This window comes from Balaenoptera ricei, chromosome 11, assembly GCF_028023285.1.
Source record: "Balaenoptera ricei isolate mBalRic1 chromosome 11, mBalRic1.hap2, whole genome shotgun sequence".
Lineage (NCBI taxonomy): Eukaryota > Metazoa > Chordata > Mammalia > Artiodactyla > Balaenopteridae > Balaenoptera > Balaenoptera ricei.
Genome location: NC_082649.1, coordinates 104383160 through 104407792, shown reverse-complemented (window position 1 = coordinate 104407792; position 24633 = coordinate 104383160). Strand labels below are relative to the sequence as shown.

Sequence of the window (24633 nt, the reverse complement as noted above, 5' to 3'; positions counted from 1 at the left end):
AAGACCTGTATGCAGAAACTATAAGACACTGATGAAAGAAATTAAAGATGATAACAACAGATGGAGAGATAGACCCTGTTCTTGGATTGGAAGAATCAACATTGTGAAAATGACTCTACTACCCAAAGCAATCTACAGATTCAATGCAATCCCTATCAAACTACCAATGGCATTTTTCACAGAACTAGAAGAAACAATTTCACAATTTGTATGGAAACATAAAAGACCCCGAATAGCCAAAGCAATCTTGAGAAAGAAGAAGGGAGCTGGAGGAATCATGCTCCCTGACTTCAGATTATACTACAAAGCTACAGTAATCAAGACAGTATGGTGCTGGCACAAAAACAGAAATATAGATCAATGGAACAGTACAGAAAGCCCAGAGATAAACCCACGTACATATGGTCACCTTATCTTTGATAAAGGAGGCAAGAATATACAATGGAGAAAAGACAGCCTCTTCAATAAGTGGTGCTGGGAAAACTGGACAGCTACATGTAAAAGAATGAAATTAGAACACTCTCTAACACCATACACAAAAATGAACTCAAAATGGATTAAAGACCTAAATGTAAGGCCAGACACTATAAAACTCTTAGAGGAAAACATAGGCAGAACACTCTAGGACATAAATCACAGCAAGATCCTTTTTGACCCACCTCCTAGAGAAATGGAAATAAAAACAAAAATAAACAAATGGGACCTAATGAAACTTAAAAGCTTTTGCACAGCAAAGGAAACCATAAACAAGATGAAAAGACAACCCTCAGAATGGGAGAAAATATTTGCAAATGAAGCAATTGACAAAGGATTAATCTCAAAAAAATACAAGCAGCTCATGCAGCTCAATATCAAAAAAACAAACAACCCAATCCAAAAATGGGTGGAAGACCTAAATAGACGTTTCTCCAAAGAAGATATACAGATTGCCAACAACCACATGAAAGGATGTTCAACACCACTAATCATTAGAGAAATGCAAATCAAGACTACAATGAGGTATCACCTCACACCGGTCAGAATGGCCATCATCCAAAAATCTACAAACAATAAATGCTGAAGAGGGTGTGGAGAAAAGGGAACCCTCTTGCACTGTTGATGGGAATGTAAATTGATACAGCTACTATGGAGAACAGTATGGAGGTTCCTTAAAAAACTAAAAATAGAACTACCATATGACCCAACAATCCCACTACTGGGCATATACCCTGAGAAAACCATAACTCAAAAAAGAGTCATGGGCTTCCCTGGTGGCGCAGTGGTTGGGAATCTGCCTGCCGATGCGGCGGACACGGGTTCGAGCCCTGGTCTGGGAAGATCCCACATGCCGCGGAGCGACTACGCCCGTGAGCCACAATTACTGAGCCTGCGCGTCTGGAGCCTGTGCTCCGCAACAAGAGAGGCCGCGATAGTAAGAGGCCCGCGCACCGCGATGAAGAGTGGCCCCCACTTGCCGCAACTAGGGAAAAGCCCTCGCACAGAAATGAAGATCCAACACAGCCATAAAAAAAAAATAAAATTTAAAAAAAAAAAAAAAAAAAAAAAAAAAAGAGTCATGCACCCAATGTTCATTGCAGCACTATTTACAATAGCCAGGACATGGAAGCAACCTAAGTGTCTATCGACAGAGGAATGGATAAAGAAGATGTGGCACATATGTACAATGGAATATGACACCGCCATAAAAAGAAATGAAATTCAGTTATTTGTAGTGAGGTGGATGGACACAGAGTCTGTCATACAGAGTGAAGTAAGTCAGAAAGAGAAAAATACCGTATGTTAATACATATATATGGAATCTAAAAAAAAAAGAAAAAGGTTCTGAAGAACCTAGGGGCAGGACAGGAATAAAGATGCAGATGTAGAGAATGGACTTGAGGATACGGGGAGGGGGAAGGGTAAGCTGGGACGAAGTGAGAGAGTGTCATGGACATATATATACTACCAAATGTAAAATAGATAGCTAGTGGGAAGCAGCCACATAGCACAGGGAGATCAGCTCGGTGCTCTGTGACCACCTAGAGGGGTGGGATAGGGCGGGTGGAAGGGAGATGCAAGAGGGAGGGGATATGGGGATATATGTATACGTATAGCTGATTCACTTTGTTATACAGCAGCAACTAACACAGCAATGTAAAGCAATTATAATCCAATAAAGACGTAAAAAAAAAATTTCATGAGATAAAAAATTAGACAATAGATATAAAAATATGATCAATAATCATTAGAAAGCTCTATTAAAAATTGAAAACAATTACAATAAAAAAAAAGTATGATCCAACTCATTCTAGTTCCAAAGACACAAAAAACATGAAACGACAGAAAAAAAGATAGTCCATGCAACCAGTAACCACAGGAGAGCAGGGTGGTTGTACTAACATCAGACAAATGGACTTTAAATCAGAAAAGGTTATAAGAGACAAAGAAGACACTGTATATTCAGTACAGCTAGAAGATAAAACTGTAAACATTTTCACCCCTAATGACGGATCATCAAGATATATGAAGCGAAAATGGGCATAACTGAGGGAGAAATAGTCGGTTCTACATAAGAGTTGGAGCCTTCAATACCCCACTCTCAGGGATGGATAGACAACCAGACAGAAGATAAGTGAGGAAGTAGAGGACTTGAACAACACAATGAACCAACCAGATCTAAGACACATGCGACCCTACCCACCAACACAACACACAAGTGCACGTGGGGCCTTCTCCAGGACAGACCACGTGTTAGAGTACAATTTATGTCTTAGTAGATTTTCAAAGATAGATATCATACAAGGTATCTTCTCCAACCACAATGGGATGAAGTTAGAAATCAGTAACAGAGGAAAAGTGGGAAATTCACAAATTTGTGGAAATTACACAACACACTCAAAAGAACCTTGTACCAAAGAATAAATCACAAGGGAAATAAGAAAATACTTAGAGATGAAGGCAAATGAAACAGGACATACCAAACTTAGCAGTGCTAAGAGGGTAATTTATAGTTATAAATGCTTACACTAAAAAACAAGATCACAAATCAATACCCTAACTTTATACAACTTGGGGAACTAAGAAAAGAAGAACAAGTTAAACCCAAAGCTAGCAGAAGGAAGCTGACAATGAAGATTAGGGCAGAGATAAAATAGAGAATAGGAAAGCAATAGAGAAAATCAACAAAACCCAAAGTTGGTGCTTTGGAAAGATTAGCAAGGTTGGCAGACTGTTAGCTAGACTCACTAAGAAAAAAAGGGAGACAAATTATTAAAATAGAAGTGAACGCAGAGACAGTATCACTGACTGTGTTGAAATAAAAAGGATTATGAACAACTAACTGTACCCTAACCTGGATAACACGACAAATTCCTAGAAATACAAATCCTACCAAGACTGAGTCACAAAGAAACAGAAAATCTGAATAGACTCACAACTAGTAAGGTGACTAGATCAGTAATCAAAAACTCTGGACAAAAAGAAGCTGCGGACCTGATTGATGGCTTCACTGGTGAATTCTACGAAATATTTTCAGAAGAACTTACTCCAAGCCTTCTCAAACTCATCTAAAAAAATTCAGGAGAAAGAACATTTCCAACTCACTCTATGAGGCTGGCATTGCCGTGATACCCCCCAAATATCTCTGGCCCATCTTCTAGACGGTCACCAGAGGATTTTTCTAAAACAACCAGCCAGAGGGAATTCCCTGGCGGTCCAGTGGTTAGGACTCCACGCTCTCACTGCCGAGGCTCGGGTTCAATCCCTGATCGGGGAACTAAGATCCCACAAGCTGTGTGGGGCGGCCCCAAAACAAATAAAAATAAAAACAAAATAAAATATCCAGCCAGATGGGTTCTTCGCCCAGTGACCTGAATCTGGTTCCTGTAAGATCTTTCTATTTCCTGTTGTAAAGAGAGGAGCAATGGTGCCTCCAGAATCAGGCTGAACACATATGGACCCCATTCAAGAGCCTCAGCCCCCCAGGGATGGGCCCCACAGCAGATAGACACAGCTGAAGGGAGTATTAGTGAACTGAAAGGCCATCCTGAGGAAACGGCTCAGGACGCAGCACAGAGCCAAGGAGATGCAAATTAAGAAACAGGCCCTGAGAGATAAGAAATCTCGGGGGGGAGGGAAGGGAGGATGGAAGACAGCCACGTGGATGTTCCCCAAGCTAGGGCAAGCACTTCCTGCTCCAGCAAACATGAGCTTGCCTCCAATCCTCCCTCCGGATTCCAAGGAGGTGAGTCTCCAGAGACTGGTGGAGCGAGGAGAAAGGAGAGAAGAAGGTAGAAGTGAACTGAATGGTACTTCCTGTCACACACTGTCCCGCCAACAGCCTTGTCTGACAGGCCCACTGGCTGTGGGCTGAGATCTTTGCTCCCATTTCATTCGCTGTATCTCACTGGTCTTCATGCCCTTAGTGGTTAGCATACAGAAGGTGTTTATTTTTTTTTTAAACACATTTATTTATTTTATTTACTTATTTATTTTATTTTTGGCCGTGTCGGGTCTTTGTTGCTGAGCGCGGGCTTTCTCTAGTTGCGGCGAGCGGGGGCTACTCTTCGTTGCGGTGCGCAGGCTTCTCATTGAGGTACCTCTCCTTGTTGCGGAGCACAGGCTCTAGGCACGCGAGCTTCAGGACTTGGGGCACGCGGGCTCAGTAATTGTGGCTCACAGGCTCTAGAGTGCAGGCTCAGTAGTTGTGGCGCATGGGCCTAGTTGCTCCGCGGCATGTGGGATCTTCCCAGACCAGGGCTCGAACCCGTGTCCCCTGTGTTGGCAGGACTCCCAACCACTGCGCCAGCAGGGAAGCCCCCAGTAGGTGTTTCATAAAGACTGCTGAATGACTGAAATTTGAGGCCTGGAGAGTTCAGCATCTGATCCCTGGTGACATGAGGGTAAGACGAGGAGAAAGGATTTGGATTCGTCTAAATCCACTGCCTCTGCTCCTTCCATTCCACGGTGCTAAGAAGGATTTTGCTCACCTCCTAGGCCACCGCTCAGCCCCTCGTCCGGGCTCTCTGGACACCGGACACACTGCGGGACGAGGCCCCCAGCCCTTCTCTCTGATTTGGAAACAGCTCCCAATCCATCCTGCAGGCGAGCGTTCAGCTCTGGTCACCCGGCACAGCAAACATCCCCAGCTGCATTCAAACACGAGAAGGACGGGCCTGGAAATCTGTATTTTCAACAAGGACGCCAGGAATTCTGACTTGGAAAGGTTTGGTGTTCCATGTCCTGGATCCCAGGGAAGCTGGTTAGTATTTCTCAGCCTCAATTTCCCAGAGCTGAAAAAATGAGGCTAATAATTCACATGCAGGGGCGGGGCTGGCACAGATGAGGTGAGGCCCCGACCCACGGTGAACACTCGTTAAATGATACTTAATTCCTACCAGTGAATATGAGTTCATTTCAAGGGGTTGATGAGAGCCAGGGAGAGAGAAAATAACTCTTTACCCTGCAGAAAGTCCTTGCATCTCAAATACAGTATCAGCACTCCTTCTGGGCCCTCCACGTAGCTCTTCATTCTTTTCAAACTCCAAACTCTGCAAACCTCTCCTCTTTCCGACTAAATAAATCATGAAAAGATTCAAAGTCTGGGCCTCGTGAGCTTCCCCTGGAATGGAGTGAAAAGCAGACACGTGCTCCCCGGGCACAAGGAGCAAAGTCCTACGTCTGCAAAATGGTCAAAAATGAGTCATTTCATTTGTGGAGAATGAATACATCTGATCTTGCAAATGTTTCGCCTCGGGGAAAAGAAGTGCACGCGAATTCTCAAACAGCCTTCTCCTGGAAAAGCAGTTTCCTACTGCCCGGGGAGGCTGAGACAGCCAAGCAGAAAGACAGTGCCTCAGGTCACTGGAGCCTAAAGGGAAATAACCTCCCCATGAAGGGGCCCTGGGGAGGGTGTGAGCAACAGGGGGTCATCTCTCAGGGTTCAGTTCCTTAACATTCAGCAAAGAATCAGCTCAGGGCGTCCATCAATACCTCACTTTGCCAGCCTAACGAAACCCAGACGTCAAAGGTGGCCCCTTCTGCCCACTATTTTTAGTGAGGGTTTGTTGTGGACGTAGGGATGTGAAGGATTCTCCACTGACCAAGGTGAATGGTCCACTTTTCTTTTTCCCTGCAAGTTCATGGCCTGAAAATATTTATGGGTCCTGAATCCAATAAAACAAACATTAGCTTGTCCATGTTCTATATGCAAGATATCATGCTGGGGCTCCAGGGATACCTAGTGATACCGAGGTAAATTCATTCCACTAAGGCCCTTGCGGCCTGCTGTGTGCCTGGCAGGTGCTGGCCCTACCTGGAAACGACCCAGGGCCACATCCGGGGTCCATTACGCTGCCCGGGGAAGTAAGACAGGGGCTCACCTCACTAGGACACAAAAGCAGCATGAACTTGCGTATCAAAAGCAAGCACAGCAGCTACAGAAGGCAAGGGTGAAACCAAGCAGGACCCTGTGGGGCTCCTCCTGGGCAAGGAGCCTCTCTGTTCAGCCTCTATGACCTTCCCTGAGTTCCAAAGGGCAGTTCAAACAGTTGCCAATCAGGGAAGGGAGGGGATTCAGAGACAAGGGAGGAGAAGCCAAGAAACAACAGTGCAGCCTTAGGACAGGGTCCTGGTTCCCCCTCAAGGGTACACAAAACAATATCTTTGAGCTCTTTACAGAACTAAAACCCCTACAAATGGAAGATGTCAGCATTCTTCATTCCAGAGAAGACCACCTGAGGCCAGATTAAAGGAACCAGAGAAGCTCATCAAGAGACCACAGAGACCAGGTTAAAGGACTGCAGGTCCCGCACACATCCCACCCTTGAACCATTGCTATAAAACTCCTCAGCAAATCCTCCTGGGTGGGGACAACACAGTTTTCAAGGGCAGGAGTCCGCTGTGTCCCCCCGTTCGCCTGGCAAAGCAATAAAGCTCTTCTTTTCTACTTCACCCCAAACTGTCTCTGAGATTCGATTCGGCACCGGTGCACAGAGGCCAGGTTTTCAGCATCAAGGGGTGGAGGGGAGGACAGCACTTCAGCCATGCCCCCCTCAATCCCCCCAAGCCGCTGCCTCCCTCAAAGTGTCAGGGAGGCAGCAGCTTGGGGGAATTCTGAGAAAGGCACAGGTCTGCCCCGTGGAGGAGGCGGAGGAAACAGCACAAGTCACACGCACAAGCCGGAAGGCAGGCAGTGAGATGCGTTTAGAAGGCGAGGAGCACCGCTGGGTGGGAGCAAGCAGGAGGTCGAGGGGGACGTAGTGGAAAACCAGGCTGCACAGGTGGGAGGTGCCGGCCGAGGGGCAAAGGGGATCGTGGAGGAGACGCAGAGGGTCCCTGTTTCAGAGCACTCCCTCTGGCGGCCCTGAGGGCCGAGGGGCTACGGAGAGGCCACCCGGCGGGGTCTGGGCTCACTGACAGAAGAGACCCCACGACGCTCTTCCCTGGAAACCCAATTCTGCAGCTGTGCTGGGAGGCAGTGACCTGAGCATGGGGAGAGGACTGGGACCCATCAGGGGTCAGACCTGAGCAGTCTGGCAGCTCCTGGTCCTGAGCAAAGGGAGGGCTGTGTGTACGTGCGTGCGTGCGTGCGTGTGTGTGTGCTGTGGCCACACCGGCGAGCAAAGGGTGTGACACGTGGCCAAGGCCTGATGCCGGCGTCCACGGCCCCGGGGCTGAAACGCAGGATGGAGACGCAGTCCAGACCTGAACACGGCACCTTCAAGTCCTGACAGTTTCCACCCACGACCCAGGAGTGCACACAGCCAAGTGGGCCGGAGCCATCGGGGTGGGGTCCTCAGCCCTAGAAGAGCTGAAACGCAGCCCTCTCTGCCCGCGCTCCCATCAGTTTTCTTCCTTGCCTGGCTCCTCTGCGCCAGGGCGTCCTGCCGAGAACCGTCTGGCTGGAGCTGGGAGCATATGTTCACGCTGCACTCCGCCGCCCGCGTCCCGAGGCCATTCCTGTTCCCACCAGGCAGCCAAGCGATGCAGCTCCGGGTCCCTGCACGCGTCCTCCCCCCTCCCCCGAGGGGAGAACCCTCCTCCCTGGGCCCGGTTCCAGCGTCAGCGCCTTCAAAGAACCACCTTCCCAACAGCCCTCCACCACCACCACGAGATGCTGAGGCTGGAGGTGGGGGGCTGGCTGGGCGCCCAGGCTCTTCAGGGCCATTCGCCGGCCACCTCGAGGTTCGCTCACCCTGCACACACCTCCCACCGCTACTCATGGGGAGGCCGGCTGGACCCACAGGTCTCAGGAGACCTCAGTGCAGGGCCCCATCTCAGCCGTGGCACCTTCTGGGTGAGTGTGTCAGTCAGAGAGGGGGGCTCCCAGATCCCAACGGGGGGGGGGGGCGGGGGGGGCGGAACCTCACCCCCCCATCCGCGAGCCAATCCCCTTCCAGCGTCATTGCACACCCCCAGTGCCGGGACGCTCACTGCTCAGCAACCCACCCTCCCCTCGGACGGCTCGTGACTTTTAATAAGAGGTCATACACGGGTACAGTTCACAGCCCAGCGACAGCACAGGGACTCAGACGAGGCTCGCGGCCACCCCGTCCCCGCCTGCCCTGCCCCCCACCTCCCGAGAGAACATTCTACAGCTGCCTGTGTCCCCTGCCCTTGCCCCAGGATGTGACGTGAGGCCCACGCTCTCCTGCACCTGGCTCTGTTCATGGGCGGCACCCCGGGCCTCGTCCCCGCCGGCAGCCGCCAGCACACCCCGCTCTCACAGCTGCAGTACTGGGATGTCCCTGAATGCCCGGCCGGGCCTCCTCCTGCATCTCCTGGACACCCTCTGTCCCTCAGAGCGTCTCCCCCAGCCCCTTCAGGCCCTCATCCTTGTGACACTCTGCTCGGTCCCCTCGAGTGTGCCTCTGCTTCCGGCTGGGACCCTGCATGACTCGGGGCCACCAGCCCCAGCCCCCCCACTGGCCCCGCCCGTGACCCCTGGGCTAAGCCACAGCCGAGTGCATGGGGTACTGACCCCAGGGAGCCTCCCCGGGATGCAGCCACCTGCACCTCTGCCTCTGGCTCCGCAGGCTGCCCAGAGGACCCCACCCTGCCCGACACTGCCAGCGCCAGACCCGGATGAGCATCCCCTCTCCCCAGGGGGTCACGGGGAGGCACCTACCCTCCGGTCTGCAGCCAGTGGGCCCCGGGGCCCCTGTGGCTCTTTAATTGCCTCCTTGCCTCTCCTTCCTGCCCCCACTCTCCCCACCACCCACTGTCTCCCATCCCCCATGGCTTTCTTGGCCCCAGCTCAAGCCTTGAGACCTGCTGCACCAGCCCCTGGGCTGAGGCACTAACACCTTCCGCTTGGTCCAGTCAGAGCCCCCAGCTGGTAGGGGTGGGGAGGCGGAGGGGTCTCCGCCGCAGGCCCCGAGAAAGTACCATCAGTCTGCTCCACGCACCCTGGAGAAACACTGCGGTCCAGGCTGCGAGCCCGTCCCTCCACCAAACTCCCCAAAGACTTGCCCCACCTGCCCAGCCTGGCCTCAGGGGCTGTCTGAGCTGAGACGATTCTGGTCCTGCGTGGGTCACAGCCCAGGCAAACCGGGTCACCATCAGCCCCGACGGGAAGGAACCACCACCAGGCGGGGTGACCTCTGTGAAGGTCACTCAAGGACCAGGAAAGCCCACGCAGTAAACTGGCGCTCTCGCTCCAGGACCCCAAGCCAGCACAGCACGGCCGAGGTGCCCAGGTGGCGGGCAGGGCTCTGATCTGGCCAGACCCCGTCAGAGAGAAAGCGAAGCACATGGTTTCACCGCCGCCGCCCACTCCCAGGACAGAGGCACAGACGGAGGCTGATGACACACGTACCTGATGCTGCGGGAGCTCTCTCCTTCCAACCTGCAACGAGAGAGAACACACGCTTAGAACGCAGACCCTCCGCTGCCGGGGACCCACGCGAGGATGTTAGACGTGGGGCCCCTGAGCCCCGCTGCCCAGGATCCCTTCTCCAGCCTCAGCAAGCTGTCCCCCACCCAGCCCCAGGGCCACCTCTAGAAGCTTTAGGGCTCCTCTCCCACCCCCCTCATGCCCGTCACTTCAAAGGTAATCGTTTTTACAGGAGTTGGGGAGCAACCCCAGAGTTGCAGGGGGAGCAACGGTTCCAGAACTCCGTGTCCAGGCTCTGCAAGACAGCAACCAGACCAGTGAACGAACGAATGCGTGTGGGCGCTGCGCCGGCCTTGCCGCTGCCCCTGCTTGGTATTTGCAGCGTGTCTCCCCTCTCCCAGCTCTATTTTCAAGTGCCCAGAAATCAATTACACTGCTTTACAAAGGAGACAAGGCTGAATGTCAAGAAACCAGACAATAAGATCGTATCACGCGCACTTGAACTTTCATGTAGACCGAGAAACACGCGGAATCCATCAACAGCGACGACTTCTGCTCTGTAAGCCGAGGGAAAGGGACTTTGGGATTAAACAGCTCAGGGCGAAAGAGGCTGGTGGGCTTCCTGGGTCTGAACAAGCAAAGGGCTGCGAGTAAGCACATTTGGGACTCTAATCCCTGAACATCCCAAATTGGATTTCACTGCCAGACAGCCTGAGAAATAAAAACACGCTTAACCCAAAGTCAGATGACTTTTCTTTCAGCAAGTTGCCTTTCCAGTCATCTTGAAGACTGGCTGCACGGCCCCGTCAGCACGGAAGCCGGGGGCGGCTTCTCCCACTGAGCCAGCCTGGCTGACCTCAGGAGACCACGCTGTGCCCCGTCCCCCTGTCTGCTGCGTCGGAGAAGACGTCATCCCGGTTGCCTTTCAAGCTGATGGACAGGCCGGTGCAGGACCGTGTCTCTGGGACGCCGGCAGCTGGTGGTTGTCCAGAACACCATGTCCACGGCTCTCGCTGTAGCCACACAACGCCACAGGCCACGGAGCGTGTCTCAGCGTCACGCTCAGGTGTCTCATGTGTCACAGCCACAGGCCACGTCCCGTCAAGCCTCGGGTGCCACCAATGATGACGATGAAACACGTTCCTTATTCGGTCCTGACTGTGTGCCAAGCCCTGGGCTGGGCCCTGACGCAGGTAATCTGTGATTTCCACAGCAACCTGGCAGGTCCGGCACGGTCCCCGCTGAGCACATGAGGGACTGAGGGTCCCGGAGGCTAAGTGCCACAGTCACATGACCGGCCAGTGCCAGGTGCATTTTGAACCCAGATATGCCAACTCCACCCTCTTCCTGCCAGGCCGAGCTCCTGACGCAACCTGAGCGGCCAGCAAACCACATTCTGCCGTGTTCAAAGTCTGGGCAGAGGTGACAGGGCTGGTGATGGAAGGGGACACGGGTTTGCAGGTGTGTGATTCCTGATCAGGAACTGGTTACCCAGGGATACTGTCATTTATAAGAAATGTGTATTTACATATTTGGTTATTCAGATGACCAAAGTGTTACCAAACGCAAGTCCATGTGCCCGACACACAGTGAATCCAAACAATACAAAAATGTCGCGTGTGGAGCAGAGAAAGGTTTATTGCAGGGCTGTGCAAGGAGACAGGTGGCTCATGCCTTAAAAACCCCCAAAGGTGAGGGAGGGGCGTGGTTAATTGTTGAGAACTTCTCGGTGTCAGATCCTTTGTCCTTGAGGTCAGGACCTGGGCAGGGAACGATGTTCCTGTAACCCTCCACCAAAACAAATGTTATTCTCTGTTATTTCTCTGACAAGAAAGGGCAAGGCCCCAAGGCTCGACTTTCGCCCTCCGAGGTCCAGGCCCGGCTAAGAGGAGGGGGTCCCTGCGGGGGCTGGGTGCCCTGCCTGGGAGCATCCGTCTGGGTCCTCTGGCCAGTGCCCAGGCCTGGCTGAAGAGGCAGATCTCAGCCGGCGGCGCCCTCAGGGCCAGGTCCCCAGAGCCTGCCCAGCTGTCATCGCCGAGGCAGCCGGGAGCCCAGGACCCAGCTGGCCCTCAGGCTCCTCAGGCCACCCAAACGGGAGGCGGGGGGAGCGTGTGCCAGGTCCCACGGACCGCAACCCGTGCAGACTGCTGCCGCCACTAGGTCCCGCAGGTGGGGACGGGGAGAGGTTCACCGCCACCTCAAGGCCTGGGCCCGGCCAGTGGGCAGCCGTGGCGAGGACCCTGCGGGACGCGGCCTGTCCCCCGGGCCGCCCAGCTCACCCGCCGGCCCGAGCCCCGGGGAGAAGGCCGTGATCCGCCTCTTACTGCACTCTCCGCCGCGAGGACCACCGGTGGCGGAGGGTGGCGTCTAACCGCGGAGCTAAGGGTCTCGCACTAACCTTCCTGCTCTCAGGGTCTCGCGGTAACGGTTTTGGTTGCTCAGTAACGGCCGAGTGCTATGGGCCACGCGCCTGCGCAAGCCCCTCTTACAAAAATATCTTTCTCATATGCAGTTGGTCTTCATCCACAGTTTCCTGCTCAAAGCTTCCAGAACCCTTGGGTTTTCCTGAGAGATAAGAGCGGTGGGAGCAGCACGAAGGGGGACAGAGCCCCCAGTTCGCCACTCAAGCACCCAGGCCCACTGTCACCGGCGGATGAGCCTGGGCTCCCCTGGCAGCACCCAGCCCGCCCCTTGCGCTCACCAGCGGCAAGGAGACAGCAGGTAGTTCCCAGCTGCCTGCGTGTAAACCCCTGTCCAGAAGGACCCTGGACTCCCTTCCAAGTGGGCATCAGCGCCCACCATCACGGCCACACTGCCTGGACGCTGGCAGGTGATGAAGACCGGAACGGACCTTGTGCCCTCTCCCCCAGGGGCCGAGACAAGGTCAAACCAGCCCTCTGTCAGCTGGAGACTCTCCAAAGCCGTTCTCAGGAAGCCCTGGCAAAAGCCGGCACGGACGGGTGAGGTAGGCTGATGCCCGATCAGAGGAGCTGGCCAGTAAAGCTGCCGGAAGCTCCCTGACTCACGCAGCGGGAAGGGTGGCTTCCACAGATGATGCGTCCCACGCCCGGAGCCCAGCAAGGGCCTGGCACCCAGCAGGCTCCAAGGAAAAGGCTGCCGTGTGAACCCACGATGGAGTTGGCCCAAACCCCACACGCTGAGAGCCACACACCGCGGAGTCACGCTTACACCAAGGACAGCACGTTCCGAGGCCCCTCGGAACCCCAGGGCATATCGCTGCCGGTCCTCGGACAGAAGGAGCAATGAACGACGCAGAGGGGGGTGGGCAGGTGAGGCCTGTGTGCGCGCAGACGTGGCGCCAGCGGGTACTGGGCAGCAGGCAGCGGGAGCAGCCCAGAGCCCTCTGGTTTCCTGCCCGTGAATGGGAACCAGGAACAGGATGACTTCCCAAACTGGCACGAATGGAGGTGAGGTCACAGAAGTGGTCTCATACCTCTTAACCCAACCTCAGGGGATTGTCCCCAGCGGGTCGTCCAGAGCCAGGACGAGGCTTTACACGTGTGATGCTCAGGTCAGAGATGCCTTCGTTTGGGATGCTCTAGACACACCTGGAGATAAGGATGCTGGCACAAGGAGTTTACTTGGGAGGTGAAGGCAAGGGAAGTGAGAAGACAAAGAGAAGTTGCCAAATTACGGCTGTTATCAAGCTGCCCCCCACGGTGGGAGCCCTCCACTGCAGGCAACAAGAACTGGTCCACCAGTTCTCCCCAGGGAGCCCTGGGGGCCAGTGCAGAGTTCCCACCCAAGGGGTAAGGCTGCTGCAGTCCTAGCTGAGTCTGCTCCTAGGGGACAGTAAGTCTCCACACTCCAGCCTGCCACACAGGAGGCCAAGGGGTCTCCAGCCTCAAGAGAAGACCCCAGGCACAGAGGTGCTGGCGGTTGGAAGTGAGAGGCTGGGGTGAGGGGCTCTGCAGCCAGTGCTCCCTGGACTAAGAGAGAGCCCCCTGCTGTCCTTATGATAACACCACGGATAACTGAGCCGCCATGTGGACTTCAGAATGTCAAGGGTACAAGTGATCATTTCGTCCTCTTGTTTCACTTCTGTGGCGGATCCTGCAGACTGACTCATTCAACGTGTGTGCCAACCCCTCCTTCCATGCCTTGTGTATGTTAGCCTCTGGAAAACTGAAATCTACATTTCTCAGACACCCTTGCATCTAGAGTTCAGCAGGTGACCTGAGTTCCTCTGGACAGATGTCTACATAAGATTTAAAAGGTGGAAGCAAACAACACAGGGTGGTGGAGGGATGGGGCTCCTGGCTGGCAAGGAACAGAGGGGTCTGGGCCTGAGCATTACGGACAGTGGGGTTTCCATGGCAACACGGTCAGGTGGGGGTAGGCGACTGTCCAGGCTGTGTTGTCCCTGGCTATGGGGCATCCAATCTTGGTCCCCTGGCAGTCCTGGAATCTCAGTCCTAACAGCCAGGAATAAGTCCTCTCCTGCTCAAATCAGAAAGAGTGGATTCTGTTGTCTACAACTAATCACTGTGACTGATACAAATTCAGATTCTGAAATCACCTCTATTGTTTTTCCTGTGTGGAAGAAATACAGAAATGTTTAAGATAAACAAGTAAAAATCATCTGTAATCCACCACCTGGAGGTACTGAAACACATCGAGACACACAGTAATCAAACTGACAAAAATTAAAGACAAAGAAAAATTATTGAAGGCAACGTGGAAAAAATGACAAATAACATACAAGGGAACTCCCATAAGGTTAACAGCTGATTTCTCAGCAGAAACTCTACAAGCCAGAAGGGAGTGGCATGATAAAGTGATGAAAGGGAAGAAACTACAACCAAGATTACTCTACCTGGCAAGGATCTCATTCAGATTCAAGGGAGAAATCAAAAGCTTTACAGACAAGCAAAAGCTCAGAGAATTCAGCACCACCAAACCAGCTCTACAACAAATGCTAAAGGAACTTCTCTAAGTGGGAAACACAGGAGAAGAAAAGGACGTACAAAAACAAACCCATAACAATTAAGAAAATGGTCATAGGAACATACATATCGATAATTACCTTAAACGTGAATGGATTAAATGCTCCAACCAAAAGACACAGGCTCGCTGAATGGATACAAAAACAAGACCCATATATATGCTGTCTACAAGAGACCCACTTCAGACCTAGGGACACATACAGACTGAAAGTGAGGGGATGGAAAAAGATATTCCATGCAAATGGAAATCAAAAGAAAGCTGGAGTAGCAATACTCATATCAGATAAAATGGACTTTAAAATAAAGAATGTTACAAGAGACAAGGAAGGCTACTACATAATGATCCAGGGATCAATCCAAGAAGAAGATATAACAATTATAAATATATATGCACCCAACACAGGAGCACCTCAATACATAAAGCAACTGCTAACAGCTATAAAAGAGGAAATCGACCTTAACACAATAATAACGGGGGACTTTAACACCTCACTTACACCAATGGACAGATCATCCAAACAGAAAATTAATAAGGAAACACAAGCTTTAAATGACACAATAGACCAGAGAGATTTAATTGATATTTATAGGACATTCCATCCAAAAACAGCAGATTACACTTTCTTCTCAAGTGCGCACAGAACATTCTCCAGGATAGATCACATCTTGGGTCACAAATCAAGCCTCAGTAAATTTAAGAAAATTGAAATCATATCAAGCATCTTTTCTGACCACAACGCTATGAGATTAGAGATCAATTACAGGGGGAAAAAAACCGTAAAAATCACAAACACATGGAGATTAAATAATACATTACTAAATAAGCAAGAGATCACTGAAGAAATCAAAGAGGAAATTAAAAAATACCTACACACAAATTACAATGAAACCACGATGATCCAAAACCTATGGGATGCAGCAAAAGCACTTCTAAGAGGGAAGTTTATAGCAATACAAGCCTACCTCAAGAAACAAGAAAAATCTCAAATAAACAATCTAACCTTACAACCTAAAGGAACTAGAGAAGGAAGAACAAAGAAAAACCCCAAAGTTAGTAGAAGGAAAGAAATCATAAAGATCAGAGCAGAAATAAATGAAATAGAAACAAAGAAAACAATAGTAAAGATCAATAAAACTAAAAGCTGTTTCTTTGAGAAGATAAACAAAATTAATAAACCTTTAGCCAGACTCATCAAGAAAAAGAGGGAGAGGACTCAAATCAATAAAATTAGAAATGAAAAAGGAGAAGTTACAACAGACACCGCAGAAATACAAAGCATCCTAAGAGACTACTACAAGCAACTCTATGCCAATAAAATGGACAACCTGGAAGAAATGGACAAATTCTTAGAAAGGTATAACCTTCCAAGACTGAACCCAGAAGAAATAGAAAATATGAACAGACCAATCACAAGTAATGAAATTGAAACTGTGATTAAAAATCTTCCAACAAACAAAAGTCCAGGACCAGATGGCTTCACAGGTGAATTCTATCGAACATTTGGAGAAGAGCTAACACCCATCCTTCTCAACGTCTTCCAAAAAATTGCAGAGGAAGGAACACTCTCAAACTCATTCTATGAGGCCACCATCACCCTGATACCAAAACCAGAAAAAGATACTACAAAAAAAGAAAATTACAGACCAATATCACTGACGAATATAGATGCAAAAATCTTCAACAAAATACCAGCAAACAGAATCCAACAACACATTAAAAGGATCATACACCATGATCAAGTGGGATTTATCCCAGGAATGCAAGGATTCTTCAATATACACAAATCAATCAATGTGATATACCTTATTAACAAATTGAAGAATAAAAACCATATGATCATCTCAATAGATGCAGAAAAAGCTTTTGACAAAAGTCAACACCCATTTAAAATAAAAACTCTCCAGAAAGTGGGCACAGAGGGAACCTACCTAACATAATAAAGGCCATATACGACAAACCACAGCAAACATCATTCTCAATGGTGAAAAACTGAAAGCATTTCCTCTAAGATCAGAAACAAGACAAGGATGTCCACTCTCACCACTATTTTTTTTAATAAGTATTTTAATTAATTAATTAATTAATTTTATTTTTTGCTGTGTTGGGTCTTCGTTTCTGTGCAAGGGCTTTCTCTAGTTGTGGCAAGTGGGGGCCACTCTTCATCGCGGTGCGCGGGCCTCTCACTATCGTGGCTTCTCCCGTTGCGGAGCACAGGCTCCAGACGCGCACGCTCAGTAGTTGTGGCTCACGGGCCTAGTTGCTCCACGGCATGTGGGATCTTCCCAGACCAGGGCTCGAACCCGTGTCCGCTGCATTGGCAGGCAGATTCTCAACCACTGCACCACCAGGGAAGCCCTCTCACCACTATTATTCAACATAGTTTTGGAAGTCCTAGCCATGGCAATCAGAGAAGAAAAAGAAATAAAAGGAACACAAACTGCAAAAGAAGAAGTAAAACTGTCACTGTTTGCAGATGACATGATACTATACATAGAGAATCCTAAAGATGCCACCAGAAAACTGCTAGAACTAATCAATGAATTTGGTAAAGTTGCAGGATACAAAATGAATGCACAGAAATCTCTTGCATTCCTATACACTAACAATGAAAGATCAGAAAGAGAAATTAAGGAAACAATCCCATTCACCATTGCAACAAAAAGAATAAAATACCTAGGAATAAACCTACCTAAGGAGGTAAAAGACCTGTACTCGGAAAACTATAAGACCCTGATGAAAGAAATCAAAGATGACACAAACAGATGGAGAGATATACCATGTTCTTAGATTGGAAGAATCAATATTGTGAAAATGACTATACTACCCAAAGCAATCTACAGATTCAATGCAATCCCTATCAAATTACCAGTGGCATTTTTTACAGAACTAGAACAAAAAATATTAAAATTTGTATGGAGACACAAAAGACCCCGAATAGCCAAAGCAGTCTTGAGGGAAAAAAAACGGAGCTGGAGGAATCAGACGCCCTGACTTCAGACTATACTACAAAGCTACAGTAATCAAGACAATATGGTACTGGCACAAAAACAGAAATATAGATCAATGGAACAGGATAGAAAGCCCAGAGATAAACCCACGCACCTATGGTCAACTAATCTATGACAAAGGGGGCAAGGATATACAATGGAGGAAAGACAGCCTCTTCAATAAGTGGTGCTGGGAAAACTGGACAGCTACATGTAAAAGAATGAAATTAGAACACTCCCTAACACCATACACAAAAATAAACTCAAAATGGATTACAGGCCTAAATGTAAGACCGGACACTATAAAACTCTTAGAGGAAAACATAGGCAGAACACTCCAGGACGTTAATCACAGCAAGATCCTTTTTGACTCACCTCCTAGAGAAATAGAAATAAAAACAAAAATAAACAAATGGGACCTAATGAAACTTAAAAGCTTTTGCACAGCAAAGGAAACCACAAACAAGACGAAAAGACGACCCTCAGAATGGGAGAAAGTATCTGCAAACGAAGCAACGGACAAAGGATTAATCTCCAAAATATATAAGCAGCTCATGCCACTCAATATTAAAAAAACAAACAACCCAACCCAAAAATGGTCGGAAGTCCTAAATAGACATTTCTCCAGAGAAGATATACAGATTGCCAACAAACACATGAAAGGATGCTCAACATCACTAATCATTAGAGAAATGCAAATCAAGACTACAATGAGGTATCACCTCACACCAGTCAGAATGGCCATCATCCAAAAATCTACAAACAACAAATGCTGGAGAGGGTGTGGAGAAAAGGGAACCCTCTTGCACTGTTGGTGGGAATGTAAATGGATACAGCCACTATGGAGAACAATATGGAGGTTCCTTAAAAAACTAAAAATAGAATTACCATATGACCCAGCAATCCCACTATTGGGCATATACCCTGAGAAAACCATAATTCAAAAAGACACATGCACCCCAATGTTCATTGCAGCACTATTTACAATAGCCAGGTCATGGAAGCAACCTAAATGCCCATCGACAGACGAATGGATAAAGAAGATGTGGTACATATATACAATGGAATATTACTCAGCCATAAGAAGGAACGAAATTGGGTCATTTGTAGAGTCGTGGATGGATCTAGAGACTGTCATACAGAGTGAAGTAAGTCAGAAAGAGAAAAACAAATATCGTATATTAACGCATATAAGTGGAACCTAGGAAAATGGTACAGATGAACCGGTTTGCAGGGCAGAAATAGAGGCACAGATGTAGAGAACAATCGTATAGACACCAAGGGGGGAAAGTGGTGGGAGGGGGTGGTGGTGGGATGAATTGGGAGATTGGGATTGACATGTATACACTAATATGTATAAAATAGATAACTAATAAGAACCTGCTGTATAAAAAATAAGTAAAATTTAAAAATTCCAGAAATAAAAGACAAATACAATCCGTACATAAAAAAAAAAAAAAATCACCTGTAATCCACCACCTGGAGGTACTGTAATAATTTTGCATGTTTATCTCCAGGCTTTGTTTTTTTATTATTATTTTTATATAGTCAAAATGATGCAGTTTATATCATTCTATTTATGCCAGCTCTGCTCACTTAATGTGGATTATGAACATCCCAGTGGCCTTGGCCACGAGGCCCTCAGCTCCCTAGACCAAGTCAGGTTCCTCTCCATCCACTCTTTTTTATTTATTTATTTATTTTTAAATTACTGTATTGAGGTATAATTGACACAGAAAAAGCTGTATGTATTTAGATGATTTTGGAGATAAGTATATGTCTGTGACACCATCACCACAATCAATACCATAAACATATCCATCACCTCCAGAAGTTTCCTCCACCCCCTTTATTTACTGTTTTTTTTGTGGTAAGAATACTTAACAGAAGATCTATCCTCTTAGCCAAGTTCCAAGCATTTAATAAGGTATTATTATCTCTACGGACTATGCCATGCAAATCTCTAGAACTTACTCATGTTGCACGACTGAAACTTTGTACCCTTTGACCATCGCCTGTGCATTTCCCTCTCCCCAGCCGCTGGCAGCCACTGCTCTACTCTCTTCTATGAGTTTGACTATTTTAGATCCCTCATATAAGTGGCATTATGTAGAATTTGTCCTTCTGACATTTCACTGAGCATCACATCCTCCAGGTTTATCCATGTTGTGACATGACAGGATTCCCTTTTTTAAGGCAGAATAATAGTCCGTTGCATGTATATATCATATTTTCTTTATCCATTCATCAGTCAATGCACATTTAGGTTGCTTCCATGTCTTGGCTACTGTGAACAATGATGCAATGAACAGGGGGGCAGATATCTCCTTGAGATCCTGATTTCAATTCCTTTGTGTACATACTCAGAAGTGGGATTGCTGGATCATATGGTAGCTCTATTTCTAATTTTTTGTCCGGCTTTGGTGTCAGAGTAATGCTGGCTCATGAAATTAGTTCAGAAGGGTTCCTTCTTCTATTTTTTGGAAGAGTTTAAGAAGGATTGGTATTAATTCTTATTTAAATGTTTGGTAGATTTCCCCTGTGAAGACATCTGGTCCTGGGTTTTTCTTTGTTGGTTTTTCTTTTTTTCTGGTCCTGGTAATTCAGCTCTTTCAATTCTCCATGTTTATTATTGGTCCGTTCAGGCTTTCTATTTCTTCTTCATTCCATTTTGGCAGGTTGCATGTTTCTAGGAATTTATCCATCTCTTCTAGGTTGTCTAATTTATTGACATAGAATTGTTCACAATAGTTTCTTACAGTCTTTGTGCAGAGCATTCTTTGTCCCTGACTCTGGTGATGTTGTTCAGTAACGTCCCCGAAGTAGAAATATTGGCTGCATCATAGAGCATGAATATGGTTAAGGCTCCTTCATACACAGGGCCACACTGCACCCGGGAAGACCTAAGTGCCACCCCCCTTGAATGTGAGGGCTAAGAGACAAGAGATGAATCTTTAGAGCAGCGGTGCACATGGACCACCTGAAGATCTGATTAAAATTCAGACTGTGATACAGGAGGTGGGGAGTGGGGCCTGAGACGCTGCATTTCTAACAAGTTCCCCGGAGAATCCCCCCAGAGGCCCTCAGCCTGCCTGCTCTTCCCTGCCAGTATCTGGGCTCCGCACTGACACAGCCCCTGGGCACCTGTACCTCAGCCTCCAAGGCAGCAGCCCCAGCAGCAAAGCCTGTGCTTCTTTCCAGCCTGCTTGCCTCAAGCCCTGTCTCCATTTGGCTCTCAACTCCAGGCTCCATGACCCCTGATGTATGTGTGGTTCTTAGGGGTTCTGAGTTGGGTTCTCCACTCCGTGTGGGGTGAACTTATCCCCTCAGACCCAGGATGCTCCCCTGCCCTGGGTGGGGTAGGGGACATCTGTGACTGCCTTTCCTGCCTGCCCTCTGTCTCCTCATCTTATGCCAATAGTACCTCTTTTTTATTCTGAAGACGCTCAGCTACCCACCCAGCCTTTCCTAGTCCACGTGGTTTAGGGGAAGTTAACCCTCCATAATATCAGAATCAAAAGGTGAGCGTATAACCTAGATCTGGCCACTGAACAGATTTCATCGCCTTCGTTTCAGTCACCTGTTTGAGGATGAACATGTGACCTGGGCCCAGCAAACCCATGCCAGGACTTACAACAGAACTACTGTGGATGAGAAGCTCTCTGCCCTCTGCGGGGGCTGCCAGGGCCACGACAGGCAGCTCACTGCCCGGAGAGTGAGCCCAACATGGAGAACAGGGCTAAGGTAACTCCCGAGGTCATAACTTGAGCCCCTAGGTCAAGCTGGACCTGAAGCTGACTTGATCTGGATGGGGGTGGGCCACCACAGAGCTAGGACCAAAGCCATCACAGCAAGGCACCAGCTTGGGCACTGAGGCTTGTGTGTGTGTGTGTGTGTGTGTGTGTGTGTGTGCGTTCAGCACAAACTAAGGAGGCAAGAGGCTCCAAAAGAGAAACCCCACAAGTGTCCACAGCCCCCTCCCCACACACATATGTCACGCACACGCATATGGGCACACACACAATCCAGGCCAGGGTAGCGGGGGTCATGGTGGGGGGACTGCAGCCGACAGAGAGGAGGGCCACTCCAGTCCCATGGGAGGTTTTACAACATTGCTGGTATCTTCGCATGAGATGCAAAACAATAAAAATACGAGACGCGTTAGGCGGCTGTCAAGTAGCTTAATGGAAGCGTGAGTCAAAACAGCATTTAAATATGGTAGAGTGGCCCATTTGGAGTCTTTAAACAGCCTCGTGTCTTTCATCTCTCCCTGAGGAGGAAGTCCACACTGTCGGCACTGTCTGTCTCATATGTGAGTACAGGGCCTTAGTATGTACCCTCTGGGGGTCTACACAGGAGAGGTGGCCAGGTCAAGGTCACACAGCCCACTGGGTCCAGTGCACCCTCTGGGGGTCTACACAGGAGAGGTGGCCAGGTCAAGGTCACACAGCCCACTGGGTCCAATGCACCCTCTGGGGGTCCACACAGGAGAGGTGGCCAGGTCAAGGTCACACAACCCACTGGGTCCAGTGCACCCTCTGGGGGTCCACACAGGAGAGGTGGTCAGGTCAAGGTCACACAGCCTATAGGGGCAGAGTGGACACGCAGACAAAGGTTGTCTTACTAAAACCCTGGGTTTGACTCACCACCAGAGGCAGGTTTCCCGGGAAGCTATGGAGGCTGAAACTGCAGGGCCCTCACTTGTTTGGCCCCTTCTCAGATCTGACATCTAATTCTGGGGTCTTTTTCTTAAAAAGCGCCACACCAAACTATATAAGTTCTATGATTTAGGCCTCACAAGGCATGAATCAGCCCCAACTCCCAACGGACCTGCTTCCCACTTCCTCTCCCCAAATCCCAAACCCAAGGGCGTTGTCATCAACTGGAAATAAGTACTGAAAGGCCTCCGTTTCCAGGGTATCTCTGCTCATCCTCATTTGCAGTTTCCTCCCTATTTCTGATGATTTAGACACTTGTCATGCAAACGACATCTACAGAGACCCATTCTGCGAAATGCTTACACGCCTCTTTCAAGGTCTCCTGCATCTTAAAATAAACCCACATCCTCCTGCTTCTCCCTGGGCCTGTGCTCGGGGTCCCAGGCTGCAGAAAGGGGAGAAGCCCACAAGAAGCTCCCTAGCCATCCACCTGGTGGCCCACAAGAGCCACCCCCCGCTCTTGGCCTTGGGGGCCCCGTCCCCTGCCTTCCAACCTGCCAGGGCTGGAGGAGGGCTGGAAGTCACAGTTGCAGGTCCAGTGCTTGGACCTGACTCAGTTTCCACCCAGACATCTCCTCTCTACCTTCAGGCTTTATCAGACTCTCAAGGGCGTCTCAGTCACCAGACTAAAGGGACACACCTGCCCTTCCCACCTTAGTACAGAGGGGCTCCCAAAACTTGCAGCACTAGATAAGAGCGTGGGGGCCATTCACAGGGGCTGCTGCCCTGCCCAGAACCACGTGGGGCTTCTTACCTTCCTGCCTGGAACAGGTGACTCTCAGCATCCCTGGGTACCCCACGCCCCCAGGATTAAAGAGGACCTCACCTCTCTCAGAGTGACATGACAGAGGCTAACGATTTTGCAGAGCCGCTTGAAAAGTAACAGTGATGGTAATAATAATAATTTATTATTATTATTAACAACTAACATTTACTCAGCACTTACCACATTCCAGACCCTATTCTAATCAGTTTACAGGTATTAACTCATTTAATCCTCACTGCGCCCTGGGAAGAAGGTAGGACCTCTATTTCATTTAACTCTTCCACTTTGGGGGCTGCTTTGTTTTCATGGCAAAAGGAATGCGTGCTCCTTGGAGCACATCTAACAGAAAAGGCACATGCGCAGAGCAAGTTCACAGTATCCCCGTGCCTGCTCTCTCCCCGTCCATCCCGGCTCCATTTCCCCTCTCCCAGCACAACCAGGGCGAGCTAATTCATGTACGCAGCCTGTCCTTATGCCAATACATGCAAGCACATATCAGAAGGCTCCCTTAGAATTAGCTTCCCCATTTTGTGGATAACAAAATGCAGCTCAGAGAGGTGAAGTGACTTGCCCAAGGTCACACAGCAGGCAGACGGAGGAACTGGCACTACTTGACTCCCAAGTTTAACGGCAAAGCCTGTGACCTTACCCACTAGCCTCCACGAGTCATCAGCTTTGAACCAAGGGAGTAATAATAATCATAACAACAGAAAGTAGCAGCGCACATTCACTGAGTACTGACCATGGCAGCGTTTCAGGTGCATTACACACATCCACCTAGACTTCCCCAAAGTCCTGCGAGCTGGTCCTATGATTTGCACAGCCTCCCCCTGATTTCACAGATGAGAAAACCAAGGCTTCACGAGGGGAAGCCACTGGCCCAGGTCACACAGCTATCAGCAGTGACAGACCAGGATTCAGACTCAAGCCCTCTGACTATATCAGCCCAGGAAGGCAGTTGGGTGGGAAGAGGCAGGGTTTGGTCCTAAGTCAATGGACAGAATGGCCACTGTCCCCATCCTGAACTCACATGGGCTTTTTACAGTGCCTCCCACTGACCACCTCAGGGCCTTTGCACAGGGGTGGGTCCTCCCCTCCCCTAGGCCTAGATAATGCCCAGGGCTTACTCAGGCCCTGGATGAGCCCCTGGGTAAATTCCCCCGCTCCCCGCTGAATTCCTGAAGCTGAGCAAGGCATCGGTGCACAGCAGACATGGGATTAACACACGTTCAGGGAACAGTGTTCGGTGAATAACGTGTTGCTTCAGTGGGAAGGCTGAGCCAGGCTAAGGGGACACAGCGTGTGAAGGACCCAGAGAGGCACTGGGCATGGGCGGGGAGTATGGCAAGGCAGCAGGCAGGGCCCAGCAGGACAAAGAAC

At 49.4% G+C, this 24633-nt stretch overlaps 1 protein-coding gene across 2 annotated transcripts in view; it reads right to left on the bottom strand.

The window, feature by feature from the left end:
* Positions 1-24633, bottom strand: part of IQSEC1 (IQ motif and Sec7 domain ArfGEF 1) — a 334212-nt gene that overhangs the window by 225230 nt on the left and 84349 nt on the right. For both annotated transcript variants that reach the window (XM_059940474.1, XM_059940480.1), the window contains exon 2: positions 9797-9826. In XM_059940474.1, the coding sequence (XP_059796457.1) occupies positions 9797-9826 (30 nt within the window). The remainder of the gene's footprint in view (positions 1-9796; positions 9827-24633) is intronic.